Source organism: Dryas octopetala, chromosome 4 (assembly GCF_963921425.1).
Source record: "Dryas octopetala chromosome 4, drDryOcto1.1, whole genome shotgun sequence".
NCBI classification, from domain to species: domain Eukaryota; kingdom Viridiplantae; phylum Streptophyta; class Magnoliopsida; order Rosales; family Rosaceae; genus Dryas; species Dryas octopetala.
Genome location: NC_141369.1, coordinates 20,174,128 through 20,195,592, shown reverse-complemented (window position 1 = coordinate 20,195,592; position 21,465 = coordinate 20,174,128). Strand labels below are relative to the sequence as shown.

Here is a 21,465-nt window from a genome sequence, read left to right as displayed (position 1 = left end):
CGTATAGTTAATGCTAATAATTATCTATATTGATATTGAATATGGTTAGTCTTGTAACATATATATGGAGAGGGTTACCTGGAAGTGCTTTAAAGTTTAAATACTGCTTAAGAGTTGAGAATATGCCACCATGCCAGGTTTTACATATAGCTAATTAGGATGAGAGAGAGATAGAGAGAGAGGAGCAGGCTGTGCAGTCTTTCTCTTGAGGTATTATATATGTAAACATAATTCTATTAAATAAATGTATTATCAAGTACACTTAAACGGCTTATTATCACAATGATTAGGAGAATATATAGTTGTCACGAATCACAATCACAGGAGGAGTCCAATAGAACAAAAAAAAAAAAAAAGGAGAAAACCATGAACATGCCTAAACGTACATATCATCTTGAAATAAATATATACCATATGCATATATATATATAGGTTTTTTTTTATATTTGGTATATGAATTTTGACTTATGTCTAAATGTGGTACCTAAACTTTAATTTGTCTCTATTAGATACTTTAACTATTATTTTATCTCTAATTATTATCAAACGTACCAAACTTAGGTAAAAAAATTAACAGAAGTGGGGGCATTTTTGTCCAATTCGTTTGCCCATCTTCATCTTCTTCCCAAGCCTTTTTTTCATTTTCTCTATCTTCCATAGAACCAAACTCATTCAACTCCACCAAATCTGAAATAACCCATAACATTGGTCAAAGTTCTGGAGTTAGGAAAGAATTTGACAGTAATGTGCATATAGTCGTTGCAGGTCTAACAAATACATATTCACAGTATGTTACCACCTTTGAGGAGTACTAGGTTCAGAGATATGAGGTTCTTGTAACTCATCCCTCAACTTCCATTATCTTTTTCTTGACAATCTTTCATAGCAGATTTTTCATTTCCCTATTGATTTTGTTTCACTTTTCAGGGAGCCTCCACTCTTTACGGACCACACACACTCGAAGCGTACATTCAAGAGTTCAAGAAAATAGCCGCAGCTCTCAGAAACAAATGAACTCCATAGGTATTGGGGTCCCTCTCAACCACAACATCCGAGTGATCTGCGTAACACCCCTGTATGGGTTATGGGTTATTTCAGATTTGGTGGAGTTGAATGAGTTTGGTTCTATGGAAGATAGAGAAAAAAAAAAAAAAAAGGCTCGGGAAGAAGATGAAGATTGGCAAATGAATTGGGCAAAAATGCCCCTACTTCTGTTAATTTTTTTAACAGAAGTTTGGTTTGATACCAATTAGAGACAAAATAATAGTTAAAGTAACTAATAGAGATAAATTAAAGTTTAAGTACCACATTGAGACATATGTCAAAATTTAGGTACCAAATATAAAAAAAAAAAAACCCACATATATATGTACGTTCACATCTTTAAATACGATTACTAGTTAGCTCTCAAAACCAAGCTTCAAACACATCAAATTAATTTAACTAGATATCAAATGGGCAATATTTTCTTATTAGATATTTGACATGTTATGTCACATAGGACTTAGAAGTGTATTCAATTGGAATTCTTATGGATTTTTAAAGAATTTAAAAGTTATAAAAATGTAGGTGTATTTAATTTAGAATTTGATAGATTCTATAGAAATCTAGGTATATTCAATTCATAATTTTAAGGATTTTATTGAAATCTAGGTGTATTCAATTTCTTATGAATTTTTAAGAATTTCATTAAATTGTGGATTTTGATAGATTTCAAAAATAAAACAAAGATTATGAGAATTTCAACCTTTCCTTTTAGATTTTAATAAATTTCATGAAATTCTATAAGAATTCATAAAATCTCAATTGAATACACTCGGTAATTTAATTCAAACTATACATTTAAATAAGAATTCGTATGACCATTGACACTATTGGCACGAACAATTGAGGGCGAAGTTATTGACAAAGACAACCTTAATGTTAGGGTTAGGCATAGAGAGATTATTAATCTAAAAGTTTTGATTGAAGTAAGCCTGAGGCGGCTGAGCTGGGTCAATTCACATGCAGAGTGCCAGAGGCAAAGGCAGAGCCGCTGACCTTCACCGCATGCACATGTTCAAGCTCTTCCTTAACACAACGCCCACTATTGACTCTTTCACTTCTAAACTCACATACAAGACCAGTAGACTACGACTTGGTCCAACTCTCTCTCTCTCTCTCTCTCTCTCTCTCTCTCTCTCTCTCTCTCTCTCTCATGTTAGTTATCCTTTCCTTTTCACGCATATCTTTATGCTCTAATTTGGTGATGAATGTTCTTCTTTATTATCAAATAAACATTGATGTCTTCAACTTCTATTTCTTATTCCTTCTCTTTCACTTAGTCTCCGGCCCAACTCTTTATATATACTTCACCTACTGCTTTACAAAGTAGACAAATATCTATTTTCAAACATCATCAAGTCCTCGTTTCCATATCTGTGTTTCTGAGGTGAGAACTTTAAACGTATGTGTGGTAGTTCAGCCTGCAGTTCAGGCACTTGTCATGAATTTCAGCCTCTTGCATATATAGTTTTTAAAAGTCTATCTGTGCTTACCATGTTTTTTGGTCTTCTGGTTTCTGTAACGTTCTTTCTTTGTTCATAACTCCTACCTTCTATCATATATATATAACTGATCTTTTCTTTTTCCTTTTTAGCCTCCTTGATGTTATTGTCTTTTCAACTTTCTAGCTTTGGCCTCTGGTAGGGTTCTTTGTTGGTTGGAGTTGGCCCAATTTGGAGTCTTCTATATGAGTTGAAATTAGGTTGGAACTGGGACTCTTTTATTAACACAATTAGTGTTTTTATTTTGTGATATATGTTGAGCCGCCTCTCTTCTGTGTGTCTTGTGTTTTGTTTTGCTGGGTCTCTCTCTGTGTGTGTTTGTGTGATTTTCAAAGTCCTTTTATTTTCTGGGATATGGGTCTGCTTTGCCATTCACATTTAAAACTTTCCAACGCGTTACAGAATAATTAATCTGCCTATATATATGGTTAACCAGTAACATATACACTATATCATAGAGGAAAAGAGCCAGAGCCAAGGCCAAAAAATCTTTATAATCTGGAGGTGAGTGGTCCTTTCGATATGCAATTTATCATTTTATACCATCTTTTGCCTCCCTATATATGAGTCATGGTGGTCACTAAGCAAGCTTTTCAGGAACAGTGCCATAGACTTGGCCATTAGATAAGCATAGGGCACATCGACCATACACTTTGGAATTATCACAATGGAGAATTCTCTGTCATTCAACTCCTGCTATAAGCACAAAGTAGCTAAGAGCCTCACTACCAATTTAATTTTTCACTAAATTCTTTGGTTGCAGGCATGGATTTTGCAGATGCAAAACGAAGGAGCTTTTTTTCTGGCAAGGTTTTCGCAGCTGGTGTCCTCATTACTCTCTGCATTGTCCTGTTCAAGCAGTCACTCAATTCTAGCAGTGATGCCAACCTGGTCTGTTATGTCTCCTACTCTTAGTAAACTATAGGGTCACTTCAGTATCTGGAAAGGACAAACTTGAAAACAGTTTTCGAATCGTGAACCAAACAGGGCTTTAGTTTAATGGTATCTATCTTTCACGTCTTCTTTTTACTTTCTTTACATTTGGCTTGTTATTTCTTGTATCTGCAGTTCACATATCATGAAGCAGGGGTAACACATGTCTTAGTTACTGGAGGTGCTGGCTACATAGGTTCTCATGCTGCACTTAGGCTGTTGAAGGATTCATACCGTGTAACCATAGTGGTACCTCTCATTCAGAAAATATGAAAGCATTTTCTTTACCATTTTTACATGCTTTGTTGAAGTTTTATGTAGATTACTTGAAGGGTTTGTTTCATTGACTTAAAATATTTTGCTACAGGACAATCTTTCTCGAGGGAATATGGGTGCTGTTAGGGTTCTTCAAGAGTTATTTCCAGAACCTGGGAGACTTCAATTTATTTATGCTGACCTGGGAGATGCAAAAGCTGTATCCTAATTATGTTGATTAAAGTATCACGATTTTTTCTTTTCTTCTCTCTTTTTTTCTATCAACAATGGGTGTTGGACATTCCTTGATTCATATTATAGGTCAATACAATTTTTTCAGAAAATGCATTTGATGCTGTGATGCATTTTGCAGCTGTTGCTTATGTTGGTGAAAGTACACTTGAGCCTCTTAGGTACTCAATCTTTAATTTTGATTTGATTTAACTGTAGGCATTTGTGTACTTTTTAATGACATATAATCAGTGTTCTGCAGATATTATCACAATATCACATCAAATACCCTGTTGGTTTTGGAGGCAATGGCAGCACACAATGTAAAGACATTGATCTATTCTAGTACTTGTGCCACATATGGTGAACCTAAAAAGATGCCGATTACAGAAGAAACTGAGCAAGTGAGATTCCATAACGCAGTTTTTTGTCTGTTCTGTCCAATCTCAAAATCACAATTCATTATCTTATTATATATTATCTGCAAAGTGTAAATATTTATAAATGTGCCAATCCAGGTCCCAATCAATCCATATGGAAAAGCCAAGAAGATGGCAGAAGATATCATACTGGATTTCTCCAAAAACTCAGACATGGCAGTCATGATCTTACGGTAGGTGGTGCTTGGGTTTCTATATCTTAATTTTAATCCCCTCTTATGTTCTGCCTAATTCTTGAAGCAATATGTGTGTGGGGGTGTCTATTTTAACATTCTAATGATGCTTGAATATTCATTAGAATCATACCTCAGATGTAGAGAACTTTTTCCTTGCCACAGAACATGTTCCCCACCATCACATTAGCTAAAATATAGCCTTCAGAAAGCTATCCTGTGTTTTTCAATATACTGTTGTTGTTTAGATGGGTGTAGTTACAAAAAGCAGACACTGAAGACTAACATATATACTGCTACATATATTCAGATATTTTAATGTGATAGGATCAGACCCTGAAGGAAAATTAGGAGAGGCTCCTCGACCTGAGCTACGTGAGCAGGGCAGAATATCTGGTGCTTGTTTTGATGCAGCTCGAGGGATTATTCCTGGACTGAAGGTACTTTTTTCCACCTCCCCCCCTCTCTCAAATCCCTGTTTTCAGCTAGACTTTCAATAGTATTTGAATGTAATAGTATTTGAATGTGAGGAAATTTTTTGATTCTAGGTCAGAGGAATAGATTATAAGACAGCAGATGGCACTTGTGTGAGGGACTATATTGATGTCACTGACCTGGTTGATGCTCATGTAAAAGCTCTTGCCCACGCACAACCTGGGAAGGTTGGCATCTACAATGTGGGCACCGGAAAAGGTTAAGAAATCTGTCATTTTTCTTACATTTTGTTTTCCTCCTTTCCTTATCCTTCCCTCCCTCGCCCCACTTCTCCTGAAGATCTTTTGGATAATTTTGGTCACAGGTAGTTCAGTGAAGGAGTTTGTGGAGGCGTGTAAGAAGGCGACAGGGGTGGAAATAAAGGTTGAATACCTCAGCCGGAGGCCAGGGGATTATGCTAAAGTTTATAGTGATCCTTCCAAGATAAGGCGGGAGTTAAATTGGACAGCCCAGTACACAGATCTTCAAAAGAGCCTACAGACTGCATGGAGATGGCAAAAATCACATTTGAATGGGTATGGCTTTATAGGTTGAAAAAAATGTCAGAGATATTGTTGTGGCCAATATGGTTACCTGATGTTGTTCCATTGAGTTGATTATGCATTTCTGTTTATACTTGGAATGGATGGTAAAATTCCAATGGGCAATTGGGAAAACCTCTCTGGGTTCATTGAGAGAGAGAGTCCTTTTCCTCTTGGTTCATATTTGACAAGAGAAAGCCTCTGTGCATTTTTATTCTTGTACTTTGTTCAAGCCCAGGAAAAAAAGAAAAGAAAAAGAAAAAGGGAGAGGGTCATATAGATGATTTGAACAGAGAAAGGTTGATGCTTCACTGAATGAATAGTTAACCCTGCAAGTTATCGTCACATATGCATAAATGCTAAAGTTTAGAGGCAATGCTCCAAATCACCTAAACCATCTAATTTCTTTCCTGTTAATATCTCCTTGGCAATATATGACTTCTCTCTTCAGGAGGAACATAACTACATAACTCGTAGACCTGGCAAATGGGTCGTTTTTTGCGGGTTCGGGTCAAACACGACACGACCCGTTAAGCTTAACGGGTTAACACGACACGACTCATTAAGTAACGGGTGACAAAACCCCCAACACGAACACGACACGAATTAAAACGAATAAACACGACACGACCCGTTCTACCCGTTAAGAAAATTAATATTTTTTAAACAAAATTACAATTAATATATATCTTACAATACTTACAAAAATTACAGCCCAAAATTCCATTCATGCAATATTCCAAAATAAGTAACAGCCAAAAATTACAGCCCAAAACAAAATTCAATACATATATACAATGTTCCAAAATGAATAAACAGCCAAAACCAAAATTTATCACAATGTTCCAAAATAAAACAGCCCAAAATTCTCTAATTCTCCCCAAAATAAACAGCCCAAAATTTATCACAATCTTCCAGGCTTCCAGCCATAAACAGAACACCACTTCAATTAATGATTAATTCCACATTGCCAACCAAGAACTTCAATTAATGATTAATGCCACATTGCCACACAAAGGGAGTGATACCTGCAAGACATTTGGTTCTTTAGTCAAGGAAGAGTAGCATAAAAGAATTACAATACAGTATTCAGTGGCTGCGTAGCAAGACAATGTCTTAATGAGGTGGTGCAAATTATGTTGACACATCACAATGACACCTAATAACAATTTCCAGTTTTAGAAGAAAAGATTGGAATGAGATCAAAGAGATCTTAACTAACTTATTCACAGCAGCAACAAAGCTCACATAGCCTATAAGTAGAAGGGAACAAAACATTCATATAGATCAGCTCTCCAGAAAGACCAAACTTTTAATAGTTTTACTTACAAGAACAGTGCCCTATAATAAGAACTAAGAATATATGTAATAAGAACTAAGAATCTTCAGTTATATACATACTGTGCCAAAATGGTGGTTTACCAAAACAATGGTGGAAGATGGTTCCAAGCCACTATATACCAATTGCTTCATAGTGACAGTATCAGGAGTACCATATCCACATAATCAAAATCAAGAATCTTTATAGTGGCTCTTCTAAAAACTAATGATAATGTATGTTTCTATATTTTTCCATATCAACATTGTCAGTTCCATTAATATTGTGCAATCAAATGCAAACAGAAATACATATAAATTACAGCTACAACAATAAAAATACAGCACCTTTCATCAATCATCAACAGAAATGGTATTAGAACACTGTTCAGATCTGCTTCCTCTATCCTCAATGGTCAAATTGAAAACATCTTCACTAAGTACTTCCAAGTCAGCATGTTCTTTATCAAACACTAAGCATAAAAAAAAAAAACACTAATTACAAATATAACTTTATGAGAATAAAAGAACATAACAGTATAATGGCATGTAAAATTTACCTCCCTTGCCAAAAATCCAATCTCGAGTACATAACAAAGCTTGAACAGTTTCAGGCAATAATGAACTGCGATATTGATCTAGTACTCTACCACCAATACTAAAGGCTGATTCGGATGCAACAGTGGAAATAGGAATTGTTAGCACATCACGAGCTAAATTAGAAAGAATAGGATAACGAAATTGCTCCATTTGCCACCAAGAAAGAACATCTAACTCTTGCTTTCTGTCTAGCCTTTCTTCATCAAAATACTTATCCAATTCAGTTTTTGTACTTGAAGCTACACCACTGTTATAACTATTATCAAAATCCTACAAAGGATTATAAAAAACATGAAATTATCAAACAAGCACTTATAAAAAAAGATAAACAATTATCAAACAAGCAATTATGAATTATATAAAAAAAACCAGCAATTACCTCAAAGATGGTGTCTCCATCTTCCGTGTGACTAGCTGTCTCATTCCTTGGACGATTTGAATTAACAAGATGTGACAAATTTTCCATGTACAAATCAAAAAGAGAAGACAAGGTGTCACTAACACGTTTGAATTCATAAGAATCTTGACCATAAAGCTTGGTATAAGCCCATTCTACAAACTGCAATTTATAACGAGGATCCAAAATAATTGCAATTGCAAGAATTAAACTGTAATCTGACCAATACTTTTCAAACTTTAAGTTCATAGAAGTTCCCAGCCTTCTCATGAAATCATTCCTATCTTCCATGGCTGTTTTGATACTGTGTTGGATTATGAACACTTTAGGAAAGAACAAATTTGATGTGGGGTACTTTGTTCCAGAAAATAAGCAAGTAACTTCATAAAAATACCCCAAAAATTTTGAAATCTTTCCTATTTTATCCCACTCTTCTGTAGAAGGGCAAAAAATGAAACTTGAATCACTTAATCTTAGATTGATAAAAGCACGCTGATAAAAAAGTGCACTGTCAAGCATGGTATAGGTTGAGTTCCACCTAGTAGGCACATCTTGTCTTAAGCCTCTCCTATTACCTGCTATCCCTACTTGTGCAACACATTCAAAGAACTTTTGTTTCCTCCCAGCTGAACCCCTTATGTATTTGATACATTCACGAATCTTTAAAACAGAGGGATCAATTTCTTTAAGTCCCTCTTGAACTATCAAGTTTAAAATGTGAGCACAGCAGCGAACATGAAAGAATTTACCATTCATTAATAGTAGACCTCTAAAGTTCAATTGATTTTTCAAATGATCAACAAAACAATCATTTGCAGAAGCATTATCCAAAGTAATAGAAAATAATTTCTTCTCAATCCCCCAATCAGTCAATAATGAATTAATTTTTTCACACAAAGCAACACCAGTATGTGGAGGGGGCATATGACAAAAGTTTAAAATCCTTTTATGCAATCTTCATTCTTGATCAACAAAATGGGCTGTAAGAGTTAGGTATCCATCAGTGGTCAAAGAGGTCCATAAATCAGATGTTAAGCAAATCCTTCCTGGAACCATACTTAACAAATTACCAAGTTTAAGTTTTTCCCTTTTGAACATCCTTAAAACACATGCCTTAACAGTATTTCTACAAGGCAGCTTGATATCAGGAGATATATATGCAAATAAAGCTCTAATGCCCTCATATTCAACAAAGCTAAAAGGTAAATCATGTTTGATAATTGCTTCTATCAATAAATCTCTAAATTTCTCATGATCAAATTTTGGGGAACGCAATCCAGACTGTGATAACATTAATTGCTGCAAATCACCATGTGTTTTCTTAGGACAATTTTTCATGTGACTCAACATATTACCCGTCCCACATTGACTATCACATATATATATCACACCACATTGTTTACATTTAGCACGCTTCTTTTTATCTGGTTCCATAGGCAATGGTTCAAACAAAGTCCAAGCAGGAGATCTTAATTTACGCTTACCTACTGCCATGCCTCTTGCCCTTTTCTTTGTAGGGCTTTTATCTGCTGTATCTTCTACATGTTCAGCACTTTGACCCACATTGTTTCTCACTGAAACTTCACCAGACTCCTCAACAATATTACTTGAAGGACTAGGATTCATCTGCATTGAACATTTAATAAGCTAGTTATATATAAAAATAAAGCATCCTATGATTCAGATTTCAGAATAACAAAAGAGGAAAACAAAGCATTTAGCAAGTTAGCCAAGTTCCTGTTTCAATATAGATTTATATTAGCCACAAAAAGGGGTTTCGGAATTCAGAGTACCTTTGAGGCTTTGAGGCTTTGAGTCGGGCTGAGGGTCGAGACGACGACGTTTTTATTCCTGGGCTGCAGTAAGTAGATCGCGACTCGTTCCGCCCCTTGTCCCCGAATATGGGTAATATGTTCTCAAAAAAAAGTTGCTCCAATCTGACCTAGCTGGCGAACGATCCCAGTTCGCGGCAGAGAACAAGACAGCAAGAGACTCGAGAGGGAGAGATCGCAGAGGAGGGAGAAAGATTCTTGTGTGCAGCTCGCAGAGACTAAGGGTCGATTGTAGACTTGCAGAGTGAGAGATCGCAGAGGGAGGGACAAGAGAAAGAGAGAGAGCCAGAGAGGGCAGCTGGATCGATGTCAATGGAGGCTGACTGGCTGAGACGACGATGCTGGGTCGATGGAGGCAGAGTCTGTGCAGCTCTGTGTGAGGTCGATTGCAGAGGAATAAGAAGAGAAAGGGAGAGATGCTGGCAGAGTGGCAGCTGGGTCGATGAAGGCTAAGGGTCCATGGAGATTGGAGGCTAAGGCTGAGGGAGACAATCTAAGAGGCAAAGAGGCTGATGGAATGATGGATCATGGAGACATGGAGGATTGGAGGCTAACTGGCTAAAGGCTAAGACATGGAGACAACAGATCGCATTTGGGCATTTTGCAGAGAGCCAGAGAGTGAGAGACTCAGAGAGATAAGGTGAGAGGCGGCTGAGTGTTTTGTGAAATAGAAAACTGAATGAATTAGAGATTAGGGTTACTGGGTTAGGATATTTTGACATTTTGTTAAGTGTAGCAAATTACTTAAATGCCCTTATTCTTAACGGGTCTTAACGGGTTTCGCGGGTTGACACGAACACGACCCGTTATCTAAACGGGTTGTTAACGGGTCTACACGATTTGAACACGACCCAATTAGCTCAAACCCAAACCCGCAAATTTGCGGGTCGTTCCGGGTCGTGATAAATTTTGCCGGGTCTATACATAAGTCATTTGTACATGCACTTGCAAAAGAACTCATAAACAAACACTGGTATATTAACTAATCTACAAATGACAAAATGCTAATGATTTAACAAGAGTGGAAAGCAGTACCATTTACTGTACCAGTAGTTGATAGAGGATTCGTCAATCATAGGATGTCAAGAAGTAACTTGTAGTTCTCATCTCTGTGGTTAGACTCTTCAATACTCTGCAAATCTCTGCTGTTCTAGGCTGTTCAGGATCATCAAAGAGAAAAGCATGTACCTGATTTCTGACTTCAATCCAACTGCAGCCGGGTTGCTTCTCCATGCTACTTTCTTTCATCAACACCCTGACTCTTTCAACCTCATCCCATCTGCCTGCTTCAGCATGCATGTTCGACAAGAGCACATAATTTGAAGCTAGAGGTTCAAGTTCTAAAAGCTTCTCAGCAGCATACTTGCCAAACTGTAGATTCCGGTGTATCCTGGAAGCTCCAAGCAATGCACCCCATATTCTGGCAGTTGCCTTTATCTTCATATTTTTAACCATTTCAAAGGCTTCCTCTAGCCTCCCTGCACGGCCAAGCAAGTCAACCATGCAGGCATAGTGCTCAGCAAGAGGTTCAATAAGATAAACTTCAGTCATGCTCCTAAAAATTTCTAAACCCAAATCAACCAGCCCACTGTGACTGCATGCAGACAATACCCCAACAAAGGTCACCTGATCTGGATTCACCCCTTCTATTAGCATCTGTCTAAAGAGCTCTACTGCCTCTTTACCATATCCATTCAGGGCATATCCAGATATCAAAGAATTCCAAGAAACAAGATCACCATGACTGATATCTTCAAACACAAGATTAGCATTCGCAATCCTACCACATTTAGCATACATGGTGATCAGGGCATTGCTGACAAACAAATCATTTATATAGCCACTCTTCACAACCAAATGGTGAAGTTGCTTTCCAACTTGCAAAGCTGCAAGATTGGCACATGTACTTAGACCACATGCAAAAGTTGACTGATCAGGCCTCTTTCCTTCCTTTCCCATCATCACAATACTCTTTAGTGCATCCAGATAAAACCCATTTTGCACGAAACCAGTAATCAGAGAATTCCAAGAAACTATGTTCCGCCCACCCATCTCCTCAAAGATTTCAATTGCTTTATCCATCTGTCCTACTTGAGCATAACCAGTAATCATAGTATTCCAAGAAACAATATCCTTGTCAATCATTTTTCTGAAAAGAGATAGAGCTTCAACCATTCTTCCACACTGAGCATAGCCTGCAATCATTGTGTTCCAACAAACAACATCACGGATGGCAATCTGATTGAAGATCTGACTTGCTTCATCCATCTTTCCATTTTGCACATATCCAGATATCATCGTTGTTTGTGCTGCAATGTTCTTGTATGGCATTCGATTGAGCAATTGCCTTGCTTCGTCAAGCTTACCAACACGAACATATCCATTGATCATTGTGGTCCATGACACAGAATCCATCTCTGGCATTTCCCAGAATATTTTAATAGCCTTGTCAATTTGGTGGTCTTGAACATAGGCTGAAATCATTGCATTCCAAGAAACCACATTTCTACTTGGCATCTGCTCAAAGAGTTCCTCTGCCTTTCCAATCATCTCGTTTTGCGCAAACCCACATAACATTGTGACCCATGAAACAACATTTGGTTCTGGAATCTTCTTAAAGAACTGCCAAGCAGCATCCAAATCACCAACTTCAACAAATCCATCCAGCATCAAATTCCACGAAACCACATTCCTCTCTTGCATCTCCTCAAAAAACTTCAATCCCAGACGCATTTCCCCATTCTTGGTATACCCTGCTAGCATTGAATTCCAAGAAACTAAATTTTTGGCTGGCATTTCATCAAATAGTATCTTAGCATCATCAAACTGACCCTTCTTCGCATACCCAGCAATCATGGCATTCCAACAAACTGGGTCTCTCTTATCATGAAGCAAATCAAATAGTTCTCTGGCTTTCTCAAGCTCCCCATTACGAGTATAACAAGTTATCATTAAAGTCCATGAGAAAAGGTCTCTTTCTGGCATGTCAACAAAGAGCCCATAAGCTTCCTCAACCTTATCATTGTGCAGGTACCCCGCAATCATAGTATTCCAAGAAACCAAGTTTCTATGAGGCATCTTATCAAACAGGTGGCGCGCATTACCAACTCTACCATTCTTAGCGTAGGCAGAGATCATAGAATTGTATGTTACAGTGTTCCTCTGGGTCATTTGTGAGAATATTTTAATTGCTTCGTCAATCCGTCCAGACTTCCCCAACCTGGTAATCTTCAGATTTTGGTTAAAGACTTGGCTCCCCTTTTCAGCTATTGATCTGAGCCTCATTGGTCTTGCCACTGATGAGTATAGGACATACAATCCGTACCCTATTTACTACATAACAGCAATGCATATGATATTATCAGATGTTAACCACAGGAAAGTGGACTTTGGGATTGTTTGCAGGAGCTCCTATGCTAGTTTATCTTATTCTTACCTACACTGAGCTTCCATGCCCATATATCATTGAGACATATAGTATACGAATATACTCTTAGATAATAAATATGAGCAAAGGTGACACATTTCGATATTTCGATAGGAGTACCTCTTGTCGAGCTCTTAACTGAGCAAAAACCAACTTCATTTACAAGATCATACATCATTTTGTAATGTGAGCGAATAGAATCCAGTTTTATTGGCAACAGCCAGAGACTTTTACCTAAAGCGGAAGCTAATAATTTTGGCCATTGAAAAAATTTAAACTTAATTCAAGAAAAAGTACTAGCTATATATTTTCTTAAATAAGATGATACAGAGAGTGTCCTCAACAGAAAAAATCCCTATCAAATCGTCTGGTGAACAAATAGTGATCAAAACTTTTTAACAAGGCAATGTGGTAAAACCCATAAATATGCCCCTTGGTAATTTGGGTAAACGATGATAGCAGTATGAGTAACAAGAGAGAAGTCCTTAAGCAACTATTCTTCAGACTGCCCAACACAGGCGGTAAAGCACGATGGGCTCAACTCAACTCAACTCTTTCTAAAGTACAAAAATTGCAGGCACATTTCTCCCTTCTTTTACACCGAGGCCAACCCACAATGATGAATTGGGAAGGCAGATATGTAATGCTAATTGACATGTCAGTTAAATTGGATCATAGCTCATCATGAGCCTTAGGTTCCGGATCAGCTTTTTCGTTTGCCGGGTCATCTGAGTCCTTGGCTGTCTGGTCACCTTGTGAGGAATTTTCAGAAGTTGTGTTGGAATCTTTAGCTTTTTCCCCGCTGCTCTCTGTTTCATTGCTTGTGGGTTTCTCAATTTTAGGCTTTGGCTTGGGAATTCTGCTAATGCTGGCGACCTAGATAGAAAAACAATCATATACAGACCAAGAGCATTACAATCATAGAATATAAATAAAATTAATAAATAAATAAAAAGCTTGTAATTACATTTCAATTATTTTCTTAATCCAGAAACAGAATTGCAACAATACCTTGTCTTGCAGATCAAACACCTTCAGATGTACTTCTTCAGATGTGAAAGCTGGTTTGATAAACCCAGGAGTCCTTCAAGAACGAAAAAAAATGGGTCAAGCAAATGGGGAGCACAGTCATAAACTTGTGGGCATACTTGTAGTTAATTAATTAATGAGAACAGGCTCAAAATGAGTGGGTGGCCAAATATAATGAGTAGCAAATCAAGAACTGGGTGAAATTATGCACTTAAGCTACTGCTGACTTGAGGTTTCTTAATGGAAAGATCTCAAAAATAATCTAAAGCAATTGCTTCTCAAACCAAGTATGTGCACTTTGTTAAAGCATCCTCTGTCATAGCAGCAGCCGAAATTCAGCATAATTGTGCATCAGAACAAAGTAAGACACCAAAGTCCACCGGTGTCCTAAAAGGAGACCATGGCTAATTCCCCAGTTTTTTTGAAAAGGAAACTTTTATTTTACCCCCCAGAAGTATGGCTCCCTTTACTACACTGTTGTTCCAAAGAAAATAGGATATTATATAGGACTTGAACCAAAACCATACTTGCAAAACAAATAAGCATCATTATCTACATGTATAACTTTCTGTGCATGCATAGTTGACAAAAACAAGTAACCTCGATAAAGTTAAAAGAAATAAATACAGTGAGGGCAATAACTCACTTTTTCTGCTCAGCCTCCTTCTCGTCCAACCAAGTCTTCAACTTGTCAGCATCACTCAAAACCTGGAAAACACACACATGAATTTCTCACACTTGAGCGTCAGAGGGCATCAGCTGGTACCACCATAAGATAATTTCAACAACTACTGTTTACAAAATCATGAACAGTTTGAGTTCAGAGTTAGGTTAAAAATGATTCAAGCACCTCATTTGTTCTATCTTTCGGAAGCCAGGATTTGTTCGACTCCCAGCCACGTACAATCTGAAAATATTCAGACAGAAGAGAATAGATCAATGGTTTGAATATTAAATGGTGATCAACATGATGGTACTTGCATCTTTGCTTTTTGGGTTCTTTTTCAAAAAAATTTAGATAGGGAAAGAAATACTTGTATGCACACTAAAAAGCATTACATTTTCTTCTCAGCCCTTGCAAACCAATAAAGAATTCAAAACATATTCCATCCACTGTATTAGTGGTTCTATTAATTTGTTAAGTAATGATATGACCAAATGCAATTCCTACCAACTATGTTATATACTTTCTGATTCTTATCATCATAGTCTTTTGCTGTTCCCTGATGCATATGCATACATGCATAATAACAGAGTCAGAATTACCTGTTGCACCTCAACAAGGTACTTTCGTGCATGTTCCACTGCTTCTGGCCGTGCAGTAAGCTCTTTCAACCTACATCGAAGAATTCATCAGGTCAGATACATTGCATTAACTTGGCACAGGCTTTAACCTTTGCAAATGCATACATTTGAGAATTAGACAACACTCAGTTTAGTTAAAATAAACAAATTAAATTGGTATATACCGAAAGAACATTGGGTCACCAGTAGTTTTTAGCATATCAAGGCGTTCCTGAAACTCTGAAGCAGTAGCATCTTCACCATCGGTGTAAAGCCATTCTTGCACCTGAGAAAATTAACATCCTTAATGAAAAACTGAAGTCAAAGATATATGAACAAGATTACTTTCATGTTGCCTAAAAGAAATGCTAACCTCATCGAGTTTTCCAATAAAGGATTGGCGTTCCTCACTAGTTGAAATTTTTTCAAATTCCTCAGATGTTTCAAGCTGGAAGTTTCCATTAAAAGATTGAAACAAGAAAAAGTTGTCATAATCTAAAATATAATCATATAGGGACATCCTAGCAATAGAATAGAACACTTTAACCTATTAAACCAAAAGAGAAACAATGAAATATAACATTGTTTGATAAGAAAAAGGAATAATACAACTTCAGATTCAATAGAAAACACCAATGCAATATCCTCAAATGAATGATGTAAGTTAAAAAAAAAAAAAAAAAAAAAAACAGATATGCTACAGATAAAGATGTATAAATATATAGATAAACACTATAAAGATTCAGATATGTAACATACTATTCTTCGAAGAACTATTTCTATTTGGCTGAGAAGAACAAAAGTGGACTGCACCCAAAACTTCCTACCTTTTCTTTAGTAGCGTATATGTATCCTTCCAAGTTATTTTTTAACTCTGAAGTTCTCCTTCTCTCTGCATCCTTCCTGTCCAATTCTTCTAATTTACGTTTTGCTTCAGCAAGAGATTCCTTTGAAGGAGACATCGCAGGTCCAACTGTCTTCTCAACAATCTACAATAAATAAAAGAGAAGTCAGTAACATAACAAATTTTAATCAAAATACAAGTTTCTAACGGCCTGTTAGAAAAATGAAAAGCATTTTAAGCCAATTAGCTTATTTGTACCTTCAGTGGAATCCTAAAGGTCCGCTTTTTCAGCTTCTTTTCAACACCAACATCTGTGGTACCTTGTCCTTCTACAGTAGAGTTGGATGTGTTACTATCTCCACCATCACCAGTATGCAAGTTGTCATTGCTTTCTTCTGAAGAGTTCTGAGCACCAGTTTCAATTGATATGTTGGGGGCAACATTGGTTGAATTCTCCACTGTTAAATTCTTCTTAGGAACTTCTACCCATTCGGATACTTCAATAACAGCATCTGCACGATCCAATGACAAAATGCCACTTCTACTCAAAGAGAAATGCAGATTTGCTTTAATGGGGGAAGACAAATTCCGGGATGCATACCTAAATAAGACAGAAGACAAACATAAAATTATGTCAGTATTTTATCTGATGGTTGGCACCGCTTAAAAGCATAAATCATATCCACAAAATATCTAAAAATGCAAATCCTTACTTCTCACTTGTCTCTGTCAAACTGGACACAGCATACTGAGCAAATATAGGGGAGATGGCACCAGGGGGCAAAAGATCTTCACTTTCATATGCTAGCGAAACTTCAAAATCTTTGCTATGGGTAAAGGATCTGAACATCTATTTTATAAATAAACAGAAACATAAGTGAACTTAGGAAGAAATACTAATGCTATTAAAACCTTCACTAACTTCTGATATTTCCTTCCATGTTACTTACCTTTCCGGGGAGTTTCTTCATCCGTGGTACAAGTAACTGCCTAGTGCTATCATCTTTCAGAAGATCAGGGCCGTCTAACTCAACCACAAACCCGTAGGAAGAACCATCGATCATTCCTAACTTACGGTTCAGTTTGATTCCATCACTTAAATTAGCAGCATGTAATGCTGCACCAAGAACTATAGCTTCATCAGCATCCAGATGTCTATCCAACTCTTTCCTTCCAAGAAATTCCTGGAGCTTAGCCTGTTATGAAAGGAAAATAGAATTTATTCTCATGATCATTCCTTATAAAAGAGCAAATATGATAATTTGATGCAATACAACCAAAATTAATATCAGGGTGATTAACAGAAGCTAGAAACAATCATTTGTAATTACTGGTTAGCCCAGGTAACAAAATCTAGAATATTTCAACAAATTAAAGTTGATTTGGCTCTAGGTTTTACTTGGGGATGGAACAATAGACTGAAGCTAAGACCAACTGAATCCTAGACTACTCTCTGTCTCTGACTCATCTATCATAGAATACAGCATGATTCTTTATACAATACAAGAATAGTTCCTGGCTCATATAGATGCAAAAGGAAGAAGATAGTTCAAACCTGCAATTTTGGTACTCTGGTAGCACCTCCTATCAACTCCACTGCATATATCTCATCCAACTTTAAACCAGAATGCTTAAGCACTTCTTTAACAGGTACAAGTGACTTCTCCCACAGATCTTCGCAGAGCTCTTCAAACTTTTCACGAGATATGGTGCTCCTAAAGGGGAATAAATCTCGTATATGAATATCAATAATGTCCAGTATTTAACCTTGGACAACTACATAACACAAAAAGCCAGCGTACCCTATATGTATAGGCAATTAACAATTAACATAGCCTATATTTAGCTAATCTAGAAGGGCAAATAAAAAAAACATATAAAAACTTACACAAACCAGAAGCATAGCAACAAAAAATATAATAGTTAATAATAAAACTTCTAACAGTGGCACAGGCAACCAAGGCATCCAAAAGACAGGTATCAACTTAACTTGGACAACTACATATAATATTCAGTATATTACCTTGGACAACTACATAACACAAAATGCCAGCATACAAGGTGGAAAATATGTAAATTTAGACATTTAAAATAGCCTATTTTCTACTAATCTAGAAGGGAAAATCAAGAAACACATAAAAACCATATCCACCAGAAGCATAAACACATTGAAAAATAATTATTTAAAACATCAGTGGCATCCCAGAGGCACCTATGTACATGCCCTATATCATAGAACATATGGTTGAAGACAGGGCCACTACCACTTGAACTCTCTTTACCCTGTTCTCCCCACTTTCACCAATTCAATTTTTAAAGATGACTAATGATAATGAAACCTGTCAACAATAATAAATAGAATATAATGCACTTTAAAATCCACCAACCTGAAATCCCTATCATCATAAAGAGATTCAACAGATATTGGAGCCATTGTGTTTGCACTTAGAATTTCTTTTGTACGTTTGACCTGCTTCTTCAATTTAGCCATTGCTTTTGGAAACTTCCTAACATCAACCCCATTCCCCACTTGTTTATTGAACTCATCTGCAAAATACTCCACCAACCGTAATTCCAAATTCTGACCCCCAAGTTCTGGGTTCCATCTGACATCCTTGACCTGAACAAATGTGACAAGTTATGTAGGAAGATTACAGCGCTGAGAAATCTAGGTACACAGTGAATGGCACAAGAAACAGTATTGAGAACAAGGACACAACTGATTAAACAATTCTATAAGAACACAAGTCAACCATATGTACAAATTAAAACTGGCCGAGATAATTGCATATGTCATGAGGGTCATAATAAACTATGCTTCCGTTGCTAACAGAAAAATGGAGGGCACAACTTCACATCGATGGATTACTTTTATTGTTAAGTTTGCATTTTTTTATTTTTATTTTCCACATGGTAGATGTTGTCATGTTGATGTCAGACCAATGTATATGTAAAATATAAACTGTGGAAGCATTAAAAAGCACATGCATTGGTTCAAAATATTAAGTGTCGAAAAATAATTCGAATTGGATTGAAGCTTACCAGAAATTGGTTGACTGACACAGTCTTGCCAAACTCCTTGGCATTATAAGCTGAGAAATAAACAAGAGCTGCATAGGTACTGCTGGAGCCCATATCGTAGAATATTACATGCCTTGACTCATTTGAGAAATCCTTATCAATCCCATATTGCAATGCCGCACCAGAATGCTCATTTATCAAAGAAAGAACATTAATTCCAGCCAACTGTGCAGCCCGGAGTAATCCCTTCCTCTCCGCTTGCCCAAAGTACGCAGGAACTGTAATTACTGCATCCTTTACAGGCACTTTGGAATGGAACTCTGCTAAATTTGCAGCATAACCCAAAATCATTGCTATTAGTTCCTCGACTGAATAAGTACTCCCTTTATCATCAATTTTGAAACTTGCAGTGCCCCTAGAATCTTCTGCAATGTCAAATGGCAAGTAGAACGAATCTAAATAACTCTTGCTGTAATTGAAGGGTTTTCCAATCAAATCCCTTGTCTGAGAATAGACTTTGTCCGGGTACCGAGCAACCAATCCAGCAGCCTCCTCGCCGAGAAGGCGGTCACCAGAATGAAATGCTGCCAACACCGGGGATTTGCGCTTCGACATCTCGTTGATAGCAACTGTGATTGGGCTCTGCCCGCGTTTTAGGTTCACAACCGCAACTTTCAGCCATTCGGAGCCTAGATCTATGCTCATAACCGCGGATTGGGAAGGTGAAAATACAAGGCAAACAACCGATAAAAATAACCCTAGCTTGAACATGATCGACGACATCCTAGACTGCAACAGTAACCCTAGGACTTCAAGCTTCGTCTGAACAACAGAAAAAAAAAAAAAAAATTTGATAAATAACTAGAATTCCGAATTTTTTAAAACTTGTAGCTGAGAAAACAAATGCAAAACAATAAGTTCCATCCGAAAGTTTCAGCTTTGGAATGAAAATAATGCAAAAAATGGGTCTACTAAGCTCACCCCATTGCTCTGCGTACAGATTTCAATTCAAAATCCATTTCAACGTAAAATAAATAAATAAAAAACACAATAAGCTTCAGCCCTGCTTTGTATTACACTATGTTTTCGTTTTCTCAGAAATCAAACATAGCACTTGGATTTTTTACGTCGAGAGGAGCATAATAGAGAATCGGAAAAAAGAAAATACTCGAATTAATAAAAGAAAAATAGAAATGGAAGGAGATAATTAGATAGAGAAAGAGTGTGACCAGTAATGTGCAGATCGCATTCTCCGGAAGACTGCAGAAACAGTGTTCTGTTTGGTTGACGAGAAACCGTAGAAAGAAACTGAAGGGAAGAACTTTCTCAGTGAAACTGGAAAATTGCAGGGAGTCAGGGACATATATATGAGGAAAGGAACTTAAGGAAAGCTTACGTGGAAACCGAAGACAATCATAGGCAAATGAGAGAAAACCACGTGGCGTAATGTACACGTGGTGGTCAATAAGACGCTCGGTGGTGTTGTGCCAACGGTTGTCATAGATCCTTCTACTTCTACTTGAGAATTTGGGGTTGGCAAACGGTGTTGCTAGGCCGTGGAAATACACTTAAAAGGGAAGAAATTATTATAAATTTATATCAATATCATCAATTACTTTTTTTTTTTTAATTACAAGGAAGGGTGAGGGTTCGAATCCGGGTGTGCAAGGGAAGTTATTGTCTTCGGCTAACTAGACTAATCTCATTTCACAAATATCATCAATTACTAATTATTAGTTTAATAATTTTTCTCTCTTGTTGGAAGTAATAAAACAAATCGACTCCTTCTAAATAAAAATAAAAGAAAACCAATTAAAATCACTGCTTCACCATCTATATTATATTAAAACCATTGATTACTTAAAATTGTGTTTAAATATGTGATATTGATTTAGAATCTGACTACATAATGAGGTAAAAGTTTGAGAAGAGATCATTCTCAAATACTTGTATAATGATATAATCACACCAACATTCTTAATTTGTATTAGGCCCCGTTTTGGATTGTACTGGAGAACCAAAAAACTGATGTGGATGACAATTTTCAATCACCTACAGCAGTTTTAGTATTTGGTAAAAAAAATTAAAAATTATTTTTCTCCATAATTCTCAACTCCCCA

At 36.8% G+C, this 21,465-nt stretch overlaps 3 protein-coding genes across 3 annotated transcripts; 1 reads left to right on the top strand and 2 right to left on the bottom strand.

The window, feature by feature from the left end:
• The first annotated feature begins 2,222 nt into the window (after positions 1-2,222).
• On the top strand, positions 2,223-5,811 carry LOC147287889 (UDP-arabinose 4-epimerase 1-like). Its single transcript, XM_086242711.1, has 10 exons — positions 2,223-2,431; positions 3,310-3,437; positions 3,615-3,728; positions 3,847-3,954; positions 4,056-4,147; positions 4,228-4,369; positions 4,484-4,578; positions 4,889-5,018; positions 5,127-5,271; positions 5,378-5,811. The coding sequence occupies exons 2-10, from the start codon at positions 3,312-3,314 to the stop codon at positions 5,605-5,607; spliced, it is 1,182 nt and encodes a 393-aa protein (XP_086098837.1). The 5' UTR covers positions 2,223-2,431; positions 3,310-3,311; the 3' UTR covers positions 5,608-5,811.
• Positions 5,812-9,398: 3,587 nt separating this feature from the next.
• On the bottom strand, positions 9,399-13,225 carry LOC147287888 (uncharacterized). The gene is made up of 2 exons (XM_086242709.1): positions 10,776-13,225; positions 9,399-9,534 (listed from the first exon to the last, which is right to left on the bottom strand). Exon 1 carries the CDS (start codon positions 13,023-13,025, stop codon positions 10,809-10,811), a length of 2,217 nt encoding a protein of 738 aa, XP_086098835.1. The 5' UTR covers positions 13,026-13,225; the 3' UTR covers positions 9,399-9,534; positions 10,776-10,808.
• A 204-nt stretch (positions 13,226-13,429) lies between these two features.
• LOC147287887 (heat shock protein 70 (Hsp 70) family protein) lies at positions 13,430-20,664 on the bottom strand. The gene is made up of 15 exons (XM_086242426.1): positions 20,575-20,664; positions 19,367-20,167; positions 18,712-18,944; positions 17,880-18,039; positions 17,275-17,520; positions 17,038-17,174; positions 16,583-16,925; positions 16,308-16,469; positions 15,854-15,928; positions 15,666-15,766; positions 15,463-15,532; positions 15,047-15,103; positions 14,843-14,904; positions 14,179-14,251; positions 13,430-14,043 (listed from the first exon to the last, which is right to left on the bottom strand). Exons 2-15 carry the CDS (start codon positions 20,126-20,128, stop codon positions 13,840-13,842), a joined length of 2,685 nt encoding a protein of 894 aa, XP_086098552.1. The 5' UTR covers positions 20,129-20,167; positions 20,575-20,664; the 3' UTR covers positions 13,430-13,839.
• Between the last annotated feature and the right edge of the window lie 801 nt (positions 20,665-21,465).

Excerpts from the sequence above, each read along its gene's own strand:
- LOC147287889 (XM_086242711.1), top strand. The coding sequence starts at position 3,312 with ATGGATTTTGCAGATGCAAAACGAAGGAGCTTTTTTTCTGGCAAGGTT. Across the intron at positions 3,729-3,846 it reads CATACCGTGTAACCATAGTG|GACAATCTTTCTCGAGGGAA; the intron begins GTACCTCTCATT and ends ATTTTGCTACAG. Across the intron at positions 5,019-5,126 it reads GGATTATTCCTGGACTGAAG|GTCAGAGGAATAGATTATAA; the intron begins GTACTTTTTTCC and ends TTTTGATTCTAG.
- LOC147287888 (XM_086242709.1), bottom strand. The coding sequence starts at position 13,025 with ATGAGGCTCAGATCAATAGCTGAAAAGGGGAGCCAAGTCTTTAACCAA.
- LOC147287887 (XM_086242426.1), bottom strand. The coding sequence starts at position 20,128 with ATGTCGTCGATCATGTTCAAGCTAGGGTTATTTTTATCGGTTGTTTGC. Across the intron at positions 15,767-15,853 it reads TTATTGGAAAACTCGATGAG|GTGCAAGAATGGCTTTACAC; the intron begins GTTAGCATTTCT and ends TAATTTTCTCAG. Across the intron at positions 14,044-14,178 it reads TGTTTGATCTGCAAGACAAG|GTCGCCAGCATTAGCAGAAT; the intron begins GTATTGTTGCAA and ends TTTTCTATCTAG.